Here is a 15,839-nt window from a genome sequence, read left to right as displayed (position 1 = left end):
GGCTTTTGAAGCACTCTCTAGGTTGTAATCACGTAGTTTGGATGCATCTTCTGAATTTAAGATACCTGAAGAATCGCTAGCTGTATAGCTGGAGAAGTGGCACAGCCCCAAACACTGTGCTTCCATCTCATGGCCCGTGTGATGCTGGAACCCACAGGTCCATGAAAACTAGATGCAAAAGTGCCACAGAGTAAAGAGCCACAATGGCATTGCAGTGTGGGCACCAAACAGCCATGGTCAGGTAACAGCTGCTGGGCTTGACAAGTCTAAAGTGCTCACAAGTATGAGCCATTTGGGGTCAGATAACAGCCCTAAATCACACAGAAGTCACAGACTTGGTCAGTAACACTAGCATAAAAATGCTCATGGCAGACATCCCAAAAAACCAATCAAGGATTGCACAAGCTGACACCATCGTCCATGCTGCTCCACACACTGAGAAGCTCACGGATATCCCCAGCCCAGCAGAGCATGGGTTTGTCAGAAAGGAACTGCTTCATTGCTAGGCTGAGGACAAGGCAGACGGCTGCAGGTTCACACACCTTCACGCTCCAACTGATGGTATCTGCAGGAAGGTGCCGAGCTAGGAAGGCAATGGGATAACATGAATTTAGCACAGACAGAGGATGATGACCACCATCTCCTGCTGGACTGAGGAGCCTGTCTTGGACCCGGTGCTGTTCCAGACTTTCTGCCAGCTCATTTAGCCCACAGCCCAGCCCTGCAAGCAAACCTAACAGGGACTGCTGGTGTCACTCAGCCAGAAACAATGTGAGGTGACAGACCTCGGTTCAGTAGGAATGGCATAAAAACAGACACGTAACTGGCACAAGATCTACCCACTGGCATGTGAACCAGATGGCTCCTCATCACCATGAGGTCACGTCAGCTCTGCTACCTGCAGTTCTGGCTTCCTCAGGTCCCTTGCAAAATAACTGAACCTCTGCTGCCTTTCCTGCCTTGCCAGTGACTTCACAGGGAAATACATCTGTCATTTGCCATTAGGATACAATTAGAGATGCTTATAAGGTTGGCAGCAAGGTGGTCCTTGAGTCTGCGTGGTTCAGAGACGCCAGGCATGGCACAAACACTGTCAGAGGCCTGGGAGACTGCAGGCAAGTATTGCTGCAGCTATCAAATCACATAAAGCTGAATGCTTGGGTCCAGCCAGAGCTACAGCCATGAGTGCACACCCTGAGAACTGCCCTCAAAGGGCAGCATTTCATTTCAGAGTTCAACAGAACCACAGGAAATATAACCAAAAATAAATAAATAAGAATAAGGCTGAGATGGCTGTTCATGTCACGCGTTTGAGATTTTCAGTCAATTTAACTTGTGGTCCTTTGATTCTAACACCAACTTACTTCCCTGAAAATCACCCAAGTATGAAGACACACAGAACACTAACAGAGGCTTTTGTCTCCATCCAAATCACCTTCTATTAGTTAATGCTATTCAGCTTCACTGTCTGGGAAGAGGTAGGTATCAGAATTGACTTTACCTTTGAAACTGAAGAGTATAATCACATTTTGGACATCCAATAGACAAATTCAGCAACTGAAAGGTTAAATAAAATAATGCATTTCTTTGCTTTTCTATCACTTCATCTGATCTGAGTGACGAAGGAAATATATTAGAAAGTTTTAGGCCAAGCTCTGTTCTGAAATCAACATTAATAGAGTACTGCTTAAAAACAGATATCATGCTAGTCTAGCATCCCTGTGAATATCAATATTTATACAATATTTGTAAGATCAAGAAAAAATTCAGGACATCATGCCCCAGAAGCACCTCTGCAGATGCAACAAGCAGTAACCTCTGCTCCACGTTTTGACTCAAGACAGATAAAAGTGTTCAGCTGATCCTGGAAGGGAACCAGTGATTACTAAGACTACAAGTAATCTCTCTAAGACCAGCATCCAACTTATGATGAGCTGATGAGAAAGTTTCCACCAGTTCTTCATGCAAGTTGCCTCTGTCATATGCATTTCCATTCCCTATGTAGAGGAAATTAGTTCTGACAAAAGTAAATTATATTAGAGAATCTGTATTAGTTACCTTATTTAGATGAAATTTTTTTTCCCCCTCATCTATACGAGCTGTGAACTCAGTGTCACTTTATTTAGATGACTGGGAGGTAAACCTTGCATTTTAATGAATTTCACTATGGAAGATTAAATTTAAAAAAATACAGAGTTTATATAGAAAAAAGTTAAGACTTTATTCTAATTCATCTCAAACACAGATGGATAAATTCTCCAGAGAAAAATCCCAGTTGTGAATCTGCATTGCAGACCTCTACCACATACTGACGTCAGAGGGAGTTCCATGCAGCAGATGTTTGCAGGCTGTGCAACAAAAATCTGCAATGCAGATAACAGATCCGCAATGCAGATCAGACACAAGGATTTTACTCACAGAGTGATAAATTAGCTTCACCCTCCCCAGTACAGAATCACAGGAAACCTGAAGGGACCTCTGGAGAACACCAGTCCAACCACCCTCACTCAAAGCAGGGTCGACTACAGCAAGGTGCCCAATGCTGCCTTCAGTTGTATTTTGAATCCCTCCAATGATGAAGTCTCCACAGCTTTTCTGGACAACCTGCATCAATGTTTGGTCATCCTCACACTAATCAACTGATCAGTTAAATAAATAAAGAAAAGCTGTTTACGTTGTCTTGCTTTCATTTTTTGCCCTCTGCCTCTTGTCCTGTCACTGTCCACTACTGAGTAGAGGATGAATCCCTCTCGTGCATTCCCTCATATCAGAACTTTATATTTGTAAGTTTCCCCCAAGCTTTCTTTCCTTCTGGATGAACGCTGCAGCTCTTCTAGCCTCCCTTTGTTTGTCAGCTGCTCCAGTCATTTGATCTTCTTCATGGCCCTTTACTGGACTCACTGCACACATGCCCATGTCTCCCTTGTAGTTGGGTGCCCGGATCTGGATCCGTCACACTAATGCTGAGAAGAGGGACTGTCTGACCAGCTGGTCATTCTCTTTGTCCTGCAAGCCAGGAGGCTGCTGGTCTTCTTCACTGCAATGCTACATTGCTGGCTCATGGTCTAAAGAGGATCACTAGCTTCTTCTCAGCCAGGTACCACCAGCACGTACTGGTGCATGGCGTTCTTCCTCACTGGGTGAAGGCCTCTGCCCTTTCTTCATGAACTGCATGAGGTTCCATCCCTTTGAATTGCAGCACACCCGCTCCTCTACTTTTCCTTCAATCTGAGAATCTGCTGAGAGTACAGCATGCTCCATCATTCGGGTCACAGAAGTTAAACAGAGTAAATCATAGTTGCCTGAGCTGTAACACAGCCATTCCAGGAAATCGATCTTGGTGAAACATAACGAATCAATCTGCACTATTATAAACTTCTCATGAGTTATTTTTGAACTGTTTTAAAAGGAATGAAATATAAGAAATCTGAGGTTCACCTCACTTGAAGTCAGAAAAAAATGAAATGAGTTTAAAGAAGAGCAACGCGGTTGACATTCTGCTGCAGTACAAAACTAAGCAGCCTGTATTATGTTGATACCAGTGAGTAATTTCTGTAAGAAATGAGTGCAGCTTTGCAAGCATAAGAGCTGATATGTCAGGACAGCACAATTATTTAGACTACACAATGAATTTCAAGAAGAAAAAGTGCAATTTATTTCTGAGAACTGATGAAATGGGCAAATACGTAAATCCAGAGCAACACAAAAAAAACCCCGTGTGTTTCAGGTCATTGCTTGTCAAAACCATCCTGCTCACAAAGTGCCTTGGCAGTACAGAAGTCAACATCATAGCAGCAGAGCAAACAAGCAAATAGTTTAAGGCTGTAGTAATTCAAGGTCTGTAAGCTTCATGGAGTTTTTGTGAAAGCCAACGTACATCATTAGAGAGGGAATTTGCTGCATCTAGCCCAGGTGGCTTTGATTAACACTATTTGACAGCATTGCTAATGATTCAGGAAAAAAAAAAAAAACCAAAAAAACTCTGCCAAGTTTATTAGATTTACAACATTAATCAAAAACATGCAAATTTTGGTTTATGAGCAGTTTCGAAATATCAAACCACATACTCAGCTGCAGCAAGTCAGGAAAACTCCACTGAAGTCAACTGAGTTTTATGCCAGTTTACCCCAAACTTGGCTCACTGTATTTACACTTGACACTAATTCCTTTACTCAAGTACTGCTGATACAGCAGGTGATTACATTATGTGCAACTTTAAAACAGTTCAGAAGGTGAAGAAGCCCTCCAAAGGAGGTGCAGTGCCAGAAGAATCCAATTTTGTCAACATCACATCTTCAGAATGAGTATTACTTCATTATGGATAACACTGTTCAGAATTAGGGCAGACTTAATTATAAGTGCTACGGGAACCTAGCAGGATAACAAACCATCTCGATTGAGGAGCAAATGCCATTGGTGACAATTCTATGACAAAAATCAATCTTGACGTGCAGAGTAGTGGGAACAGAAATACGTTCTTAATCATAGATGCTGCAACTGCAGACACTAACTGATCTAAATGATGCTTGCATGCATCGTTTAAAAGGAAATGAACTTCTGAGGGTTTTCCTTTTTCCAGTAAATGCTCTTCAGTAGTTGTTACTTAAAAGAAACACATCTTCATGGCTTGGTCCCTTCTCAGCTGAGCTGAGAGAAAATTTGCTCTTACAAGGAGCCGCATTAAGTAAGTGCTCACATAAAGATGACAAATTTACAAGTAAAGGAATTTCTGGGCAGCAGCCTCAGGTCAATTTCCACTCTCAAACAATGGCCTTTCAACCAAAAGACAGAAGTTGTTGGGGTTTTTTTTGCCATAGCAAGATCAGCACTGACAGCAAATTTAGAATACAGACCTGGTTTCAAGACAACTTAAGCCAATTCATAAAGTTTAGATCAATTTATAAAGTTCAGATGAAAACCAAGGAACACATGATAGTTTTAGCAGTCTTGCTGTGAATACTTCAGTAGTTTTAGAGCCAAACATTATTGGAACTAAAAATAAATGTCCCAGTCTGCAAACTACAGACACCATGGCTCTGACATCAGCGAGTGCTGAGCACTCAGATGGATAGTGTGATAATTTCCAAATGAGACCTTTCTATTACATAAAATAGTTTCTAGAAATTGCCAGCAGGCAGCTTAACTTGCAAATACCAGATGAAGAGCAGCCATTAGAAAGTTATGTGGGAAAGGGGTGCTGCCAGTTCACAGCAGCTTCACTTCCCTAGATGTTACTAATGTCTGCAAAATCATTGGCAAGCTGGACTGCAAATCCATGGCAACAGCATTTGGGGCAAAATATGATGGTTACCAAAAATCATTTTGCATGGAGCAATAAGAGAATGGACAAAAACGGCCAAAACTTTCATCAGAAATCAGCGACTCAAAAAGTAAGAAACAAAGCAAGGTGTGCAAACAGGAAACTCCCAAAAGCCCAGAGCAACCCGTAGCCTGTCATCAATTGCATTACTCTGGGAACTAACAGCTCAACCTATTGGATAGGTGACACCTGCAATAGGTACAATGATTTCCAGTGTGTCCAAGATAAATATTCAGAACAGATTCTCTGCTGAGTTTCATTAAAGTCTGAAGCTTGTATTTAAATACAAAAATCACTTCTAAAATACCTTTTTCTTATACAAAATGTAGTTCTATCTTCAGATTTGATTGTCATACGCAATTAGCTGGAGCTGAGAATCACTTTTTTCTCCTTCCCTTCAAAGCTCTTCACTTTAAGAAGTGTGGGACATCAATGGAGATTAAGATCTTATCAAACAGCTCCAAGATTATCCTGAGTAATTTTGTAATTCTGTTGTTGTTATTCACTTCAAAACATTCCTGAGTTGTAACTTACAGGTTTTGCAGTCTCAAAACAAAACAGAATCTGTCCCTTACTGGATTGAATTTGAATTCACCACATCCTTTGGGAAAACACCACATTATAACATACCAATCAACCTCATTGCTGTCAGCCAGGCATTTAAAAGCTTGGGAAATTGCTCAGGAATTTCTTTTGAGGGCCTTTTAATGTTTTTGTTTACACAAAGTTTCAGCACATGATTAGTGAAAGACTTCTATCTGCGCTCATCACACTCTTACACAGCCAAGATCAGAGCCACTATCCCGTTTTCTCACTGGGAATACAATACAGACTGTGAAAGTCTTAATAACAGAATGAACAACTTACGGCCTACAGGACACATACAGGCTGCCAGGGCAATAAGTCAGACTTATTCCCTACATTCCCTCCTCCCAAGCAGTGTTTAAGTACAGCTCACAGCCTGGAGGAACAGGCCAAGTGGCGCACAGCTCCTTTCCATGGCTATTTTTCCTGGAAGCTGAGCTCTCCAGCTCCTTTAGGTGAGGGTGCCTGAGGTTCAGTTTGCATCAGAAACCCCAGATCCCTGAACACGCACAGGAAGATCATGCTGGGTGCAACCCCAGTGTAAGAGGCAATGACATACAGATACTGGAGTGATAGCAATCTACCAGGGAGACCAGGCAAGATCAAAGTACCCATGAGATGTCTACTGTTCTGTTAAATACAGCTTAACTTGATCGATAGATTAAATTGTTGTTAATGGGAAGGCTGAGAATCATACAGCATCTTCCTAAGGAAAAGGACAGCCAGCTTTCTGTTGGGAAGCTGGCTAAAGATAATGTTAACAGGAATTGCAAGGCCTTGCAGACTGGTATTAGTAATGTAAAGACTATTAATCACTTACAGTAGAGACAACTAAATAGTGCACTAAGTACCTCCTTAGCAGGATAAAGACAATCCTTAACTTCATGCATTTTCCTATACACAACTGCACGCTCAAACAATTTATTCTCTAAACCTGCAAGGAATGCAGGGCCAGCAAGCACAGAAAGCTGACCAATCAATCTTATTTGTGCGCACACACCCTGCAACAGCCTTGTGTCACACAGACATTTGAGATGCAGGTTGCACAGCTTGTATTTAAAAACGCCTGCCCTGTATGCAGGGTGGTGGCTGGCATCATCACTGCCAAGGACTAGGGATGATTTTTAAGCTTACAGAGCCAGAACTGGAAGCCTCATGCAGCTGCTAATCAAATGCTCAGAGTTTATCAAAGGTCAAGATTCAGGTGATGGACATCAGGCAGACAGTGTATGGTCTAGGAGATACTCTGTCCAGTCGTCTAAGCAGGACTTCTTTACCACCAGGTCCAAGGAATATCAGCTCCAAGTCTTGCTCCTATTTTGGAAGTGGGTTTGTTCCATACCTTTAGGATGTACAGCTGTGCTTGGACACCCACAGCGCATCTGAATTTCTCAGCTTGGGTCATTTGATGTTCCTGATATTTACAGGAACAGAATTGCTGGGCTTTGCTTGTCATCAATAATACATCTATCCTATGAAGAACAAGAAGACTGTGATATAAATAAAAAAAAAATTAAAAAATAATACATAAAAGAGAGGTTCATTTCTCTTTCAACTGCCTTAAAAAAAAAAAAACAACACCTTCCTTCCAGATCCATGTGGATACGTGTGGAGAAAGAGGATGAAACCTTTGAACAGTAACTGGTATAAATCTTTCTTCTCTGATCATCCCCTCTCTGACTCATAAATCTCCATCTACCAAGAAATGAGTGCACAGCTCTCACAAAGTGTAACACGCACCTAGAAAAGAATCACACTTAAAAGAAAGAAGAGAGATTAATGATGTGGAGCCATTTCCTTAATGAACAGAACAATTTTCACTTCCTATTCATCCTAATGAGTATCAATAAGTAACAAGAATAAGCAACAGGCTTGAATAGAACACAGATTAATTTAAGTTTAATGCACGTAAAGAGCATTATAATAAGTCTGAATGGAAAAAGATGTTGAGAAAGATGGCTCTCAGAGATACAGCTTACATTTTAATGTTTAGCATGCCCTGGATCTGCTGCAGATGGGTGTAAAAACCAACCAGAAAGCATATTTCTGGTTTTGTTGGCTTTTATCAAGTTAAGGCAAATAAGACTTCTCACCCATTTTTGTGTTTAAATTTTTTTTTTATTATTTAAAAGAACAAAATCTAATTAAAAAATGCAGGCAATAAAGAAATGAATCCTAGATACAGATTTATTGGGCAGAAGGAAGGAGGAGCTTTAGTCTACCTCATATATACACATATACGCACATATGCAGTTATGGCTCTCCTGACTTTCAGAACCCAGATTCCAACTGAGGTAGTTGCAGGCAAGCTTTGGTGCCTCCCAGTATCAGAAAGTGACCAGGTTCCTCTCCACCACGTACCTGGAGATTGATTCTTGCTAAGACTCCAGCAAGGTGGCAGGAAGGAAGACCCCCATCCCTATTCTCATTGATGCTAGCTCAAGCCACCCCAAGTTCCACCTGTCAGATAGAGCCAGCTGGACCAGCCTCCAATTGCAGACCAGCTTCAGCTGTCACACAGACCTGGAACCAGGATGGAAGGCTGAGTGAATGTTTTGGCTCCGAAGAGCATCTGCAGGTCCTCCCAACAACATTCCAGTGACCTCCTACTGGTGGCCACCAGATCCAGCATAGCTGCTGCATCACTCACCACTGCATAGGCACCACCAGCAGGCACCAGCCCAGGTGCTGTGTCCCAGGTCTCTGGACTCAAAATAGTGTTCTCTCCTGTACATCAAAACCAAATGAGTCTAGGAAAAAAAATCATGACAACTTGGAGCCTTTACAAATAAAATCACGGCTCTTGTAATTATATATTAGCAAAGAAAGACAGTGGATGTACCAAATCTGTCACGTAAAGTGCAGGCTAAGCTAACAATTTCTACATGTAATTATATTTTTTTCATTGTCAAAAGGGGATAATCCTTCATTCTCAACGTTTCCACCACATTTTCCATGTAAAATTCCAATCAGCATCTCCTCTGCCTTTACTAGACAAAAAGAATAAGTGTCAACGAGAATGGATTTCAAAAATCAGTAAGTACTGCAGTAGCATAATTTGTCAAGATACAGAATTACTTATGATTATTTGCTCAATACAATACTGCAAACAACAAGATCCTGCAAATTCTTGCAATTTGCTTTTCAGGAAGGTATTTGACCTTGTTAACAGCAATTGTATGTTTCCTACTGTATTAGAGATAGTAAATAAAAATTGTAGAAGACAATTAGAAGTCTTTTTAACTAAACAGAGAACAACCACTATACTGATTTGGTGTGCAGAGAGGGGGTTGTTTCATTTCTTTTTGCTTTGTATCATAAAGATGGTTTACTACTGCACGAAAAGTAAGACTGAAAAGACTGAAGCAATGGCATTCTTCCTTTTATGTTTATATCCATTTCAGTCTCATGTCTCAATGTAGCACAAAATCAAATATAGCTCTCCTAATTGTCCAAGCTACAGAACAATAAGCACTACGCAGTAGAATACAAGATCTAATACCAAAGGTGCTAACTGGGATTTCATGCTGCCTATATGTGTTCACATAAAAAGAGATGCAATCACAAGAAGTGTGACTCATTTGACACCAGAGAGACATTTGCTTTTTAACAGTGCATGAAAGGAATAGTATTGCCATATACTGCTCGAACAGCAGTGAAGCAAAAGCAGTAAGGGAACTGCTGCATTTTATGGTTTGTAGCAGTCATGTTAGAAAAACTGGTCTGGTCCTTCTCACCATGAAATCAGTTCTTATAGACCCAGTATTGCCCTCCACAGATCCTGAAGTTCAGCCACCAGGGCTGTAATTATTACATGCAAATCCCAAATGCAATGAAATAGATCTTCCACCAGCACCTAGTAAACAAGAAATAAGGGACGTCTAACTGGCAAGCAACAACTGGCACCCAGACATACCAGTCACACTGTGTCAAGGCTGCACTTGAAGACCAATACACACAGAAGACCCCAATGAATCAAACGTGGAAAAAAATGGGACTGCTTCCTAAGTTCCAATTCACATTACAGTATCAACAAGATTTTAAGCTGAATGAAAACACAAAAGTGGTTTTAGTTTTTTCGTGTCTTTCAGACAGTAATTGCAAGGTACTTTTGTCTTCAATTCCTGTATGTGGCTCAAACACACACAATGCTTCCATTCTTCATAAAATTGGACAGTTATGATTTCCCTTTATGAAAGTCCAAACAATGCCACATTATACAGTAACTTCTATACTGATGAAATATAAAGGTTTGTAATGATTATGAAGTTATTTACATTGCATTAGCAAAACTATCTTGCTAAATTAAGTTTTCCAATTCATCAGACCTTATTATGCTACTCAACCTCACTTCTTCCAAGAGTCAACCCTACTCACAGAATCAGATCACGCCATTTGAAATGCCATGACATTATTTTGTCACACAAAATGGTTGAAATTATCTCTATGATGGCAAAGTAAGGACTGCTGCTACACAGAATTTGTTGCGAGAGGAGAAAGCTAAAAAGAGCTCCTGAAACAGATGCGAAATCTCAAAAGCAGAGTGTTTAAAAGCCATTAAATATCACAGGTCATCATAAAAGGGGAATCAGGGTTGTCCTGAATCATTTCAACAGAAATATTAAAGAACTGTAACATGATTTAAGATTATGGGACTTATTTTTATAGGCTGACGTAAATTGACTTGTTGTTAATTTATTTTTTTTCCAACATCAAACAGTACAAACAAGATAACTGAAATTACTACCTCATATAATGACTTCAGTAAGAGCCTTCAAAATAACGGTTATACAAAGAGAAATAAGTTTGAGAGACTGAGTTACAAAAAATAAAATAAAATAAAAATCACTCTAACAGAAATTTATCCAAAACAACAACAACAAAAAAAATCACTTCATGTTTGCACACACGTGCGTTGATTATAAAAGAAAAGTCAAACATAGTTTTCAGAAAAAGCTGCTAAAAAGCACTTGGAAAAGATCCGTTTTGCCACACGTTACTTCTGGGCACACCACTGCTCACGGTGTGGTCAAAGACCCACTGCAAGCACACAGCTTCTCCACTTTACCTTATTTGCAGAAAACATGCCAATAAACATCTTTATTGACAACTTTACATCCACGCGATTAAATGAGAGAAAAATCCACAAATTGATCTCTCTCATACTTTACAACAGCAGCAATCGCTCGCTTACAAGTCCCTGGCCAGAAGCAAATTAATGGACAAAACAATTTAATGCTAGACAGTTCTCAAGACATTACATTAACAAAGAAAGGTGTAGCGCTCCCTCGCATCAGCAAAGCGCCACCTGACCTGAAGTGCAAGCTTTGATCACTAAAACACTTCCAAATTAAACTGTATCAACCGTCAAAGACATCTTCTATATGCTTCTTGTCCATAATCTTTTAAGAAGGCTAGTGAACTCTGAGTAAAACCACACATCCAGTCAATATTATTTATGGACCTCTCTTTTCCTCTCCTGTTTCATACAAAGCTATGCAGCACTGCAGGATCTTTCAGAATTGATTTCTCCTGCAGACACTGCAGACAACCTTAAAAACATCCTCTCAAGCATAAACAGTGTAAAAATCATATCCTTCAGACCTGAAAGATGCTTTCACCAAGGCCTCGGGACTGTCCACAGGTGGCAGCTCATCTGCAAGGATCTCTTCAGGAGGTCTAGGGTCACTGATGATGGTGGGCTTCGGCCTTTCCTTGAGGTTGCCAGTCAGCCCACCGATAATGGTGTTCCACAAGCAGTTCTGTGATTTAGACCCTGCAGAAAGAGAGTGCAAAAGGAAATCAACTCGTGTTCTCTGGTAACCCAGCAGACTAGAAAATGAAGGTTTCTTTGTCTGTTATCTTTTCTGTCTTTGCATCATCACACTTTGCAGTTAGGCCTGAAAACCTGAAATAAAGCTCAAGGTGGAATTATGTTCTAACATTCCTGTCACTTTAAAATCCAAAACCGTACTGACTGTACCATTTTTGGCTAGGATAGAGTTGGCTTTCTTCATAGCAGCCCATATGGTACCAGGCCTCGGATTCGTGACCAAACAGTGCTGATCTCACACCAAGTTTTAGCTTTTGCTGAGCAGGGCTTACATAGTGTCAAGGTCTTCTCTGCTCCTTGTGCTGCCTCACCAGCAAGAGGGCTGGGGTGCACAAGGAACTGAGAGAGAACACAGCCTGGACACCTGACCCAAACTGACCAAAAGGAGATCCCATGCAGCGTGACACTGTGCTCAGCAATCAAAGCTGGGGAGAAAGAAGGCAAAAAGGGGGACATCTGGACTCAGGACTGTCTTCCCAAGTAACCACTACACTCCTGATTTCCTGGAAATGGAAGAACACAGGAAGCTGCAAGTGAACTCTGTATTTTCCATTGCTTGTGTGTGCAGCTTTTGCTTTACCTATTCAACTCTTTAGCTCAACCCAGAGATATTCTCACCTTTATCCCTCCAGTTCTGGTAGAGACTGATCTGTGCAGGGATTTGCTGTCTGCCAGGGTCAGAACACAATGGCCTCCCAAAGAAAGATCTGGTTATAGAACAAGTTTCATGTGACAATGAAAAGCTCCCTCTTCACATTCTGCTTGAGCTATAACTTCACATGTATTGACATGGCAGTATCTCAAATGAAAGAACTAACAGAAATCCAAACTGAACAATCAATACAACATGAACTGTTAACTTTCACTGGCTCAAGTTAATGAAGTTTAATAATTAGGACTGATATTCGAAAAGGTATTTACTTTCTATTGAAAGTTCAGCTTTTTCCAACAGACATTCAAATGCCAAAATACATCTGTGGATAAACTGTTTACATTTACTTAGAAGTGTCACTGGGTGCCTTGTGCTTGTCACTCACAGATCCCACCCTTGTCTGTAAATGTAGTTTCATTGACAAAACACAGTTATTATCCTTCAGTCAGATCTCTTTCTGCCTTTGGAGCAGAGAATATGAGACTTCCATAAAGTTCAAAAAAAGCAAGCTTCATTATTTTCAAAATTTTCCAAATAGCTTCTGAATAAATTGGGCACTTCTACAAACCCCACTGATACTGCCATACTGAACACCTGCACATACTCTAAGCTTAAAGCATTACAGAATACATGCAGATGGGCCAGCAGTTTCCAAAAAGAGCAGTTAAGTGCTGAAACACCAACTATTTCAGTTAAGAGACTTTCCACAAGCATTAAGCTTACTGGATTCCAGGGTAGCAGTAAGACAAACCACCTCTTCTGCTGGTCATTTTGCATGGGCATTTTATCATTGTGCAAAACAAACAAATCTGACAAATGGGATATTTCTGAAGTCAGCAACTGATTTTTTTTAATAGCAGACTGTAAAGGCAAGACTAACTGGAACTCAGCTGTCCAGCAGAGCAGCAAACAATGGATCTAACATATATGGACTAAGCATACTACACACAAAGTACGTGAAAGATGAAACTGCTCTGATTAGGGGAATTGCTATCTCATGCCTCATGAGAATCCATTACAAGAAAACATTAGAAGCAACAATATCAGCTGCAACAAACAGGTAGTAGCAGCAGCAGTAGTCTGCTACTTGTCTTATGTCTTCTTTTTGCACAGCCAAAATGGCACAGATATAGAAGAAAAAGGAGAGGAGAGAAAGAAGAAGAACCAAGAATTCATGTTTATCTTCTTCTTCCCAAAATACTTTTCAGAATATTTTCCAGATAACAAAGAAAGCTTGATACTTATGCTTCTCTGCTCTTAGCTGTCAGCAGCTATTTAATACACAAGGACCACAACTACCCAAATTTACAGGTTGCCTTGGTGCCCTATGCCAAGTCCTAACAATGGCTAGAAAATTAATAGTCACACCAGGTAGTCCAAAGCCAAGTAATCTGTATGCAGCAGCTGCAGAATTGAATGCAGCATCAGCACATCTTTATCATTCAAGGATTTGTGATGCTATGCTACAGTACTGCTTCTGTGCTCAGGGTACCACTCAAATTTCTCAAAAAATTAAATAGGTAAGCATTTGTGGTCCCATTTCATCGGCAGAAATACAAGGAATGCAAGATGTTTAAATTATATGATGGACCAAACAAGTCATCTGCGATAGAGCCAAACGTACCGTGATTCCCTATGATATGTTGAGAGGATCATCTCTTCTGCACAAGAGTAGCATACGTTGGTCACAAATATGGTCCACAAAGAAAACAAATTGTCATCCAGCCACAAACACTGCACACCACTCACAGAAAAACTGAAATCACGTTTTGTGGAAATGAAGCTCTCAAGCCGCATTCATAATTTTGAGACTTTCTCCTGCAATTATTCCAAGGGATCTGCTGAGCTCCCCAAACCCAGACCTCTTTATTTCCACAGATCTGCCTTTTATTCTATACACCCTCCAGCTTGACAGGTACAGAACACATTATCCATTTTCTGCACTTACTGGATGCAAACAGCTCACAACTCGTACTACCACCAAAAACTCACAGCGACACGTTAGCAAACTCTTACTGAAAACTATATAATCACTCACCTCAAACTTATTGCAATATACACTGTTTTCCCCTACATCCTTGGTACACAGCCCCAGCCCTTTTCTTCCAGCACAGAGGTTCCTTCAGGTAGTTCTTTTTTGTGATTTGATCTAGATAAACAGCTCTCCTGAAAAATGAACATCAACAAATCTGCCAACTAATATGAATCAACTAGTTTTGTTACAGCAATGAAAAGCCACATTCACCTACCCTAATCCATGTTTAGCCTGCCCACAGTTATAGTGTTTTGCTTAATAGGCCTGACTGACCAACCATCAGCCAAAAGCCTCCAGCTGCCCTGAATGCCTGATGGACCTAAATCCCCACAGCTGCAACTGTTAAAGTACTGATGGCACAACATGGCTACCAACAAGATAACACAGCGAGATATTAGGCACGTTCACTGCTGCTAAAGGAGTAGTAACCTCTTAACAAAGTCTGCTGAATGAGCAGGAATTTGATGTTTGAATGGGATACTGACTGGCCCTAGCATCTAAATGAGTAACAACTCAAATTTAACTTCTAGTCCTTGTGATAAGTCTAAACACTTGCAACAGTTCTTTTCCCTCATTTTATTATACCCTTGGTGAGCTAGGGGCAAAAGCAGGATAGATTTAGGCGTTATAATTTAAAACACAGAACTCTGCTTAAAGAATCTGTGGTATATTTGACCTAGTAGATGGTCAAATACTTTCATATACTCTGAAAATATTGTTACAATGCAAGTCTGCCTATCTGGATAGCTACACAGCCATCATTCCCAGCGCTCCACTTAGCAGCAGCCTTTGTCTCTTCTTTGTCCTGAACTAAGCTGGAAACAGCCACGTACTCCAGAGAGCTGTAGGGAAACAGTCATAATGGGCAAAGCTCATCTGAATTTCTGTAGGATATCTGCCAATTGCTTCACTGTACAGAAAGGCAGATAAAGGAGATAAGGAAGGCTAGCCTAACTGCAGGTGTGCCAAACTCTGAGTTTTGCTACGGACCACAATTTGGCAGTAGAGGAAGTACTGTTCTCTGTTGTGAAGATGAAGTTACTTCAAACTAATCATTCAAGTGAATGTGAAAGGCCACATCCTAAAAAAACACCTGGTCTCTGGTTTGTGATTCGTATGCCAATGATAAGAAGCTATCTCTTCAGTTACTGCTTAACTCCTTGTCCTCAAACGCTGCCAATTTTTATGCCATTCAGCCAGGACGTTTTTGAATGTTTCATCTGCACTCTACTGACTGTTCAATGAAAACACAGCATAGCAGAATAGACAGAAGTGTTCTCAGCAAAATTTTAGGTACTATTAATTTAACTCAGCACATACCTAGGATATTAATGTTCCTGCTTCAGCAGGGGGATTGGACTAGATGATCTGTCAAAGTCCTTTCCAATCCCTGAGATTCTGTGTTTCTGTGACT

General features: G+C 40.7%; 1 protein-coding gene across 4 annotated transcripts in view; it reads right to left on the bottom strand.

The window, feature by feature from the left end:
- Positions 1-15,839, bottom strand: part of LOC125695811 (dual specificity Calcium/calmodulin-dependent 3',5'-cyclic nucleotide phosphodiesterase 1C-like) — a 305,234-nt gene that overhangs the window by 221,284 nt on the left and 68,111 nt on the right. For 3 of the 4 annotated variants that reach the window (XM_048950775.1, XM_048950766.1, XM_048950772.1), the window contains exon 4: positions 11,510-11,681. In XM_048950775.1, coding sequence (XP_048806732.1) covers positions 11,510-11,681 — 172 coding nt within the window. Of the gene's footprint in view, positions 1-11,509; positions 11,682-12,356; positions 12,446-15,839 lie in introns of those variants that run through there. The other variant, XM_048950774.1, reaches the window with a different exon arrangement.

Source organism: Lagopus muta, chromosome 7, assembly GCF_023343835.1.
Source record: "Lagopus muta isolate bLagMut1 chromosome 7, bLagMut1 primary, whole genome shotgun sequence".
NCBI lineage: Eukaryota > Metazoa > Chordata > Aves > Galliformes > Phasianidae > Lagopus > Lagopus muta.
The sequence above is the reverse complement of the archived record's forward strand: the minus strand, read 5'-3'. Positions and strand labels throughout refer to the sequence as shown.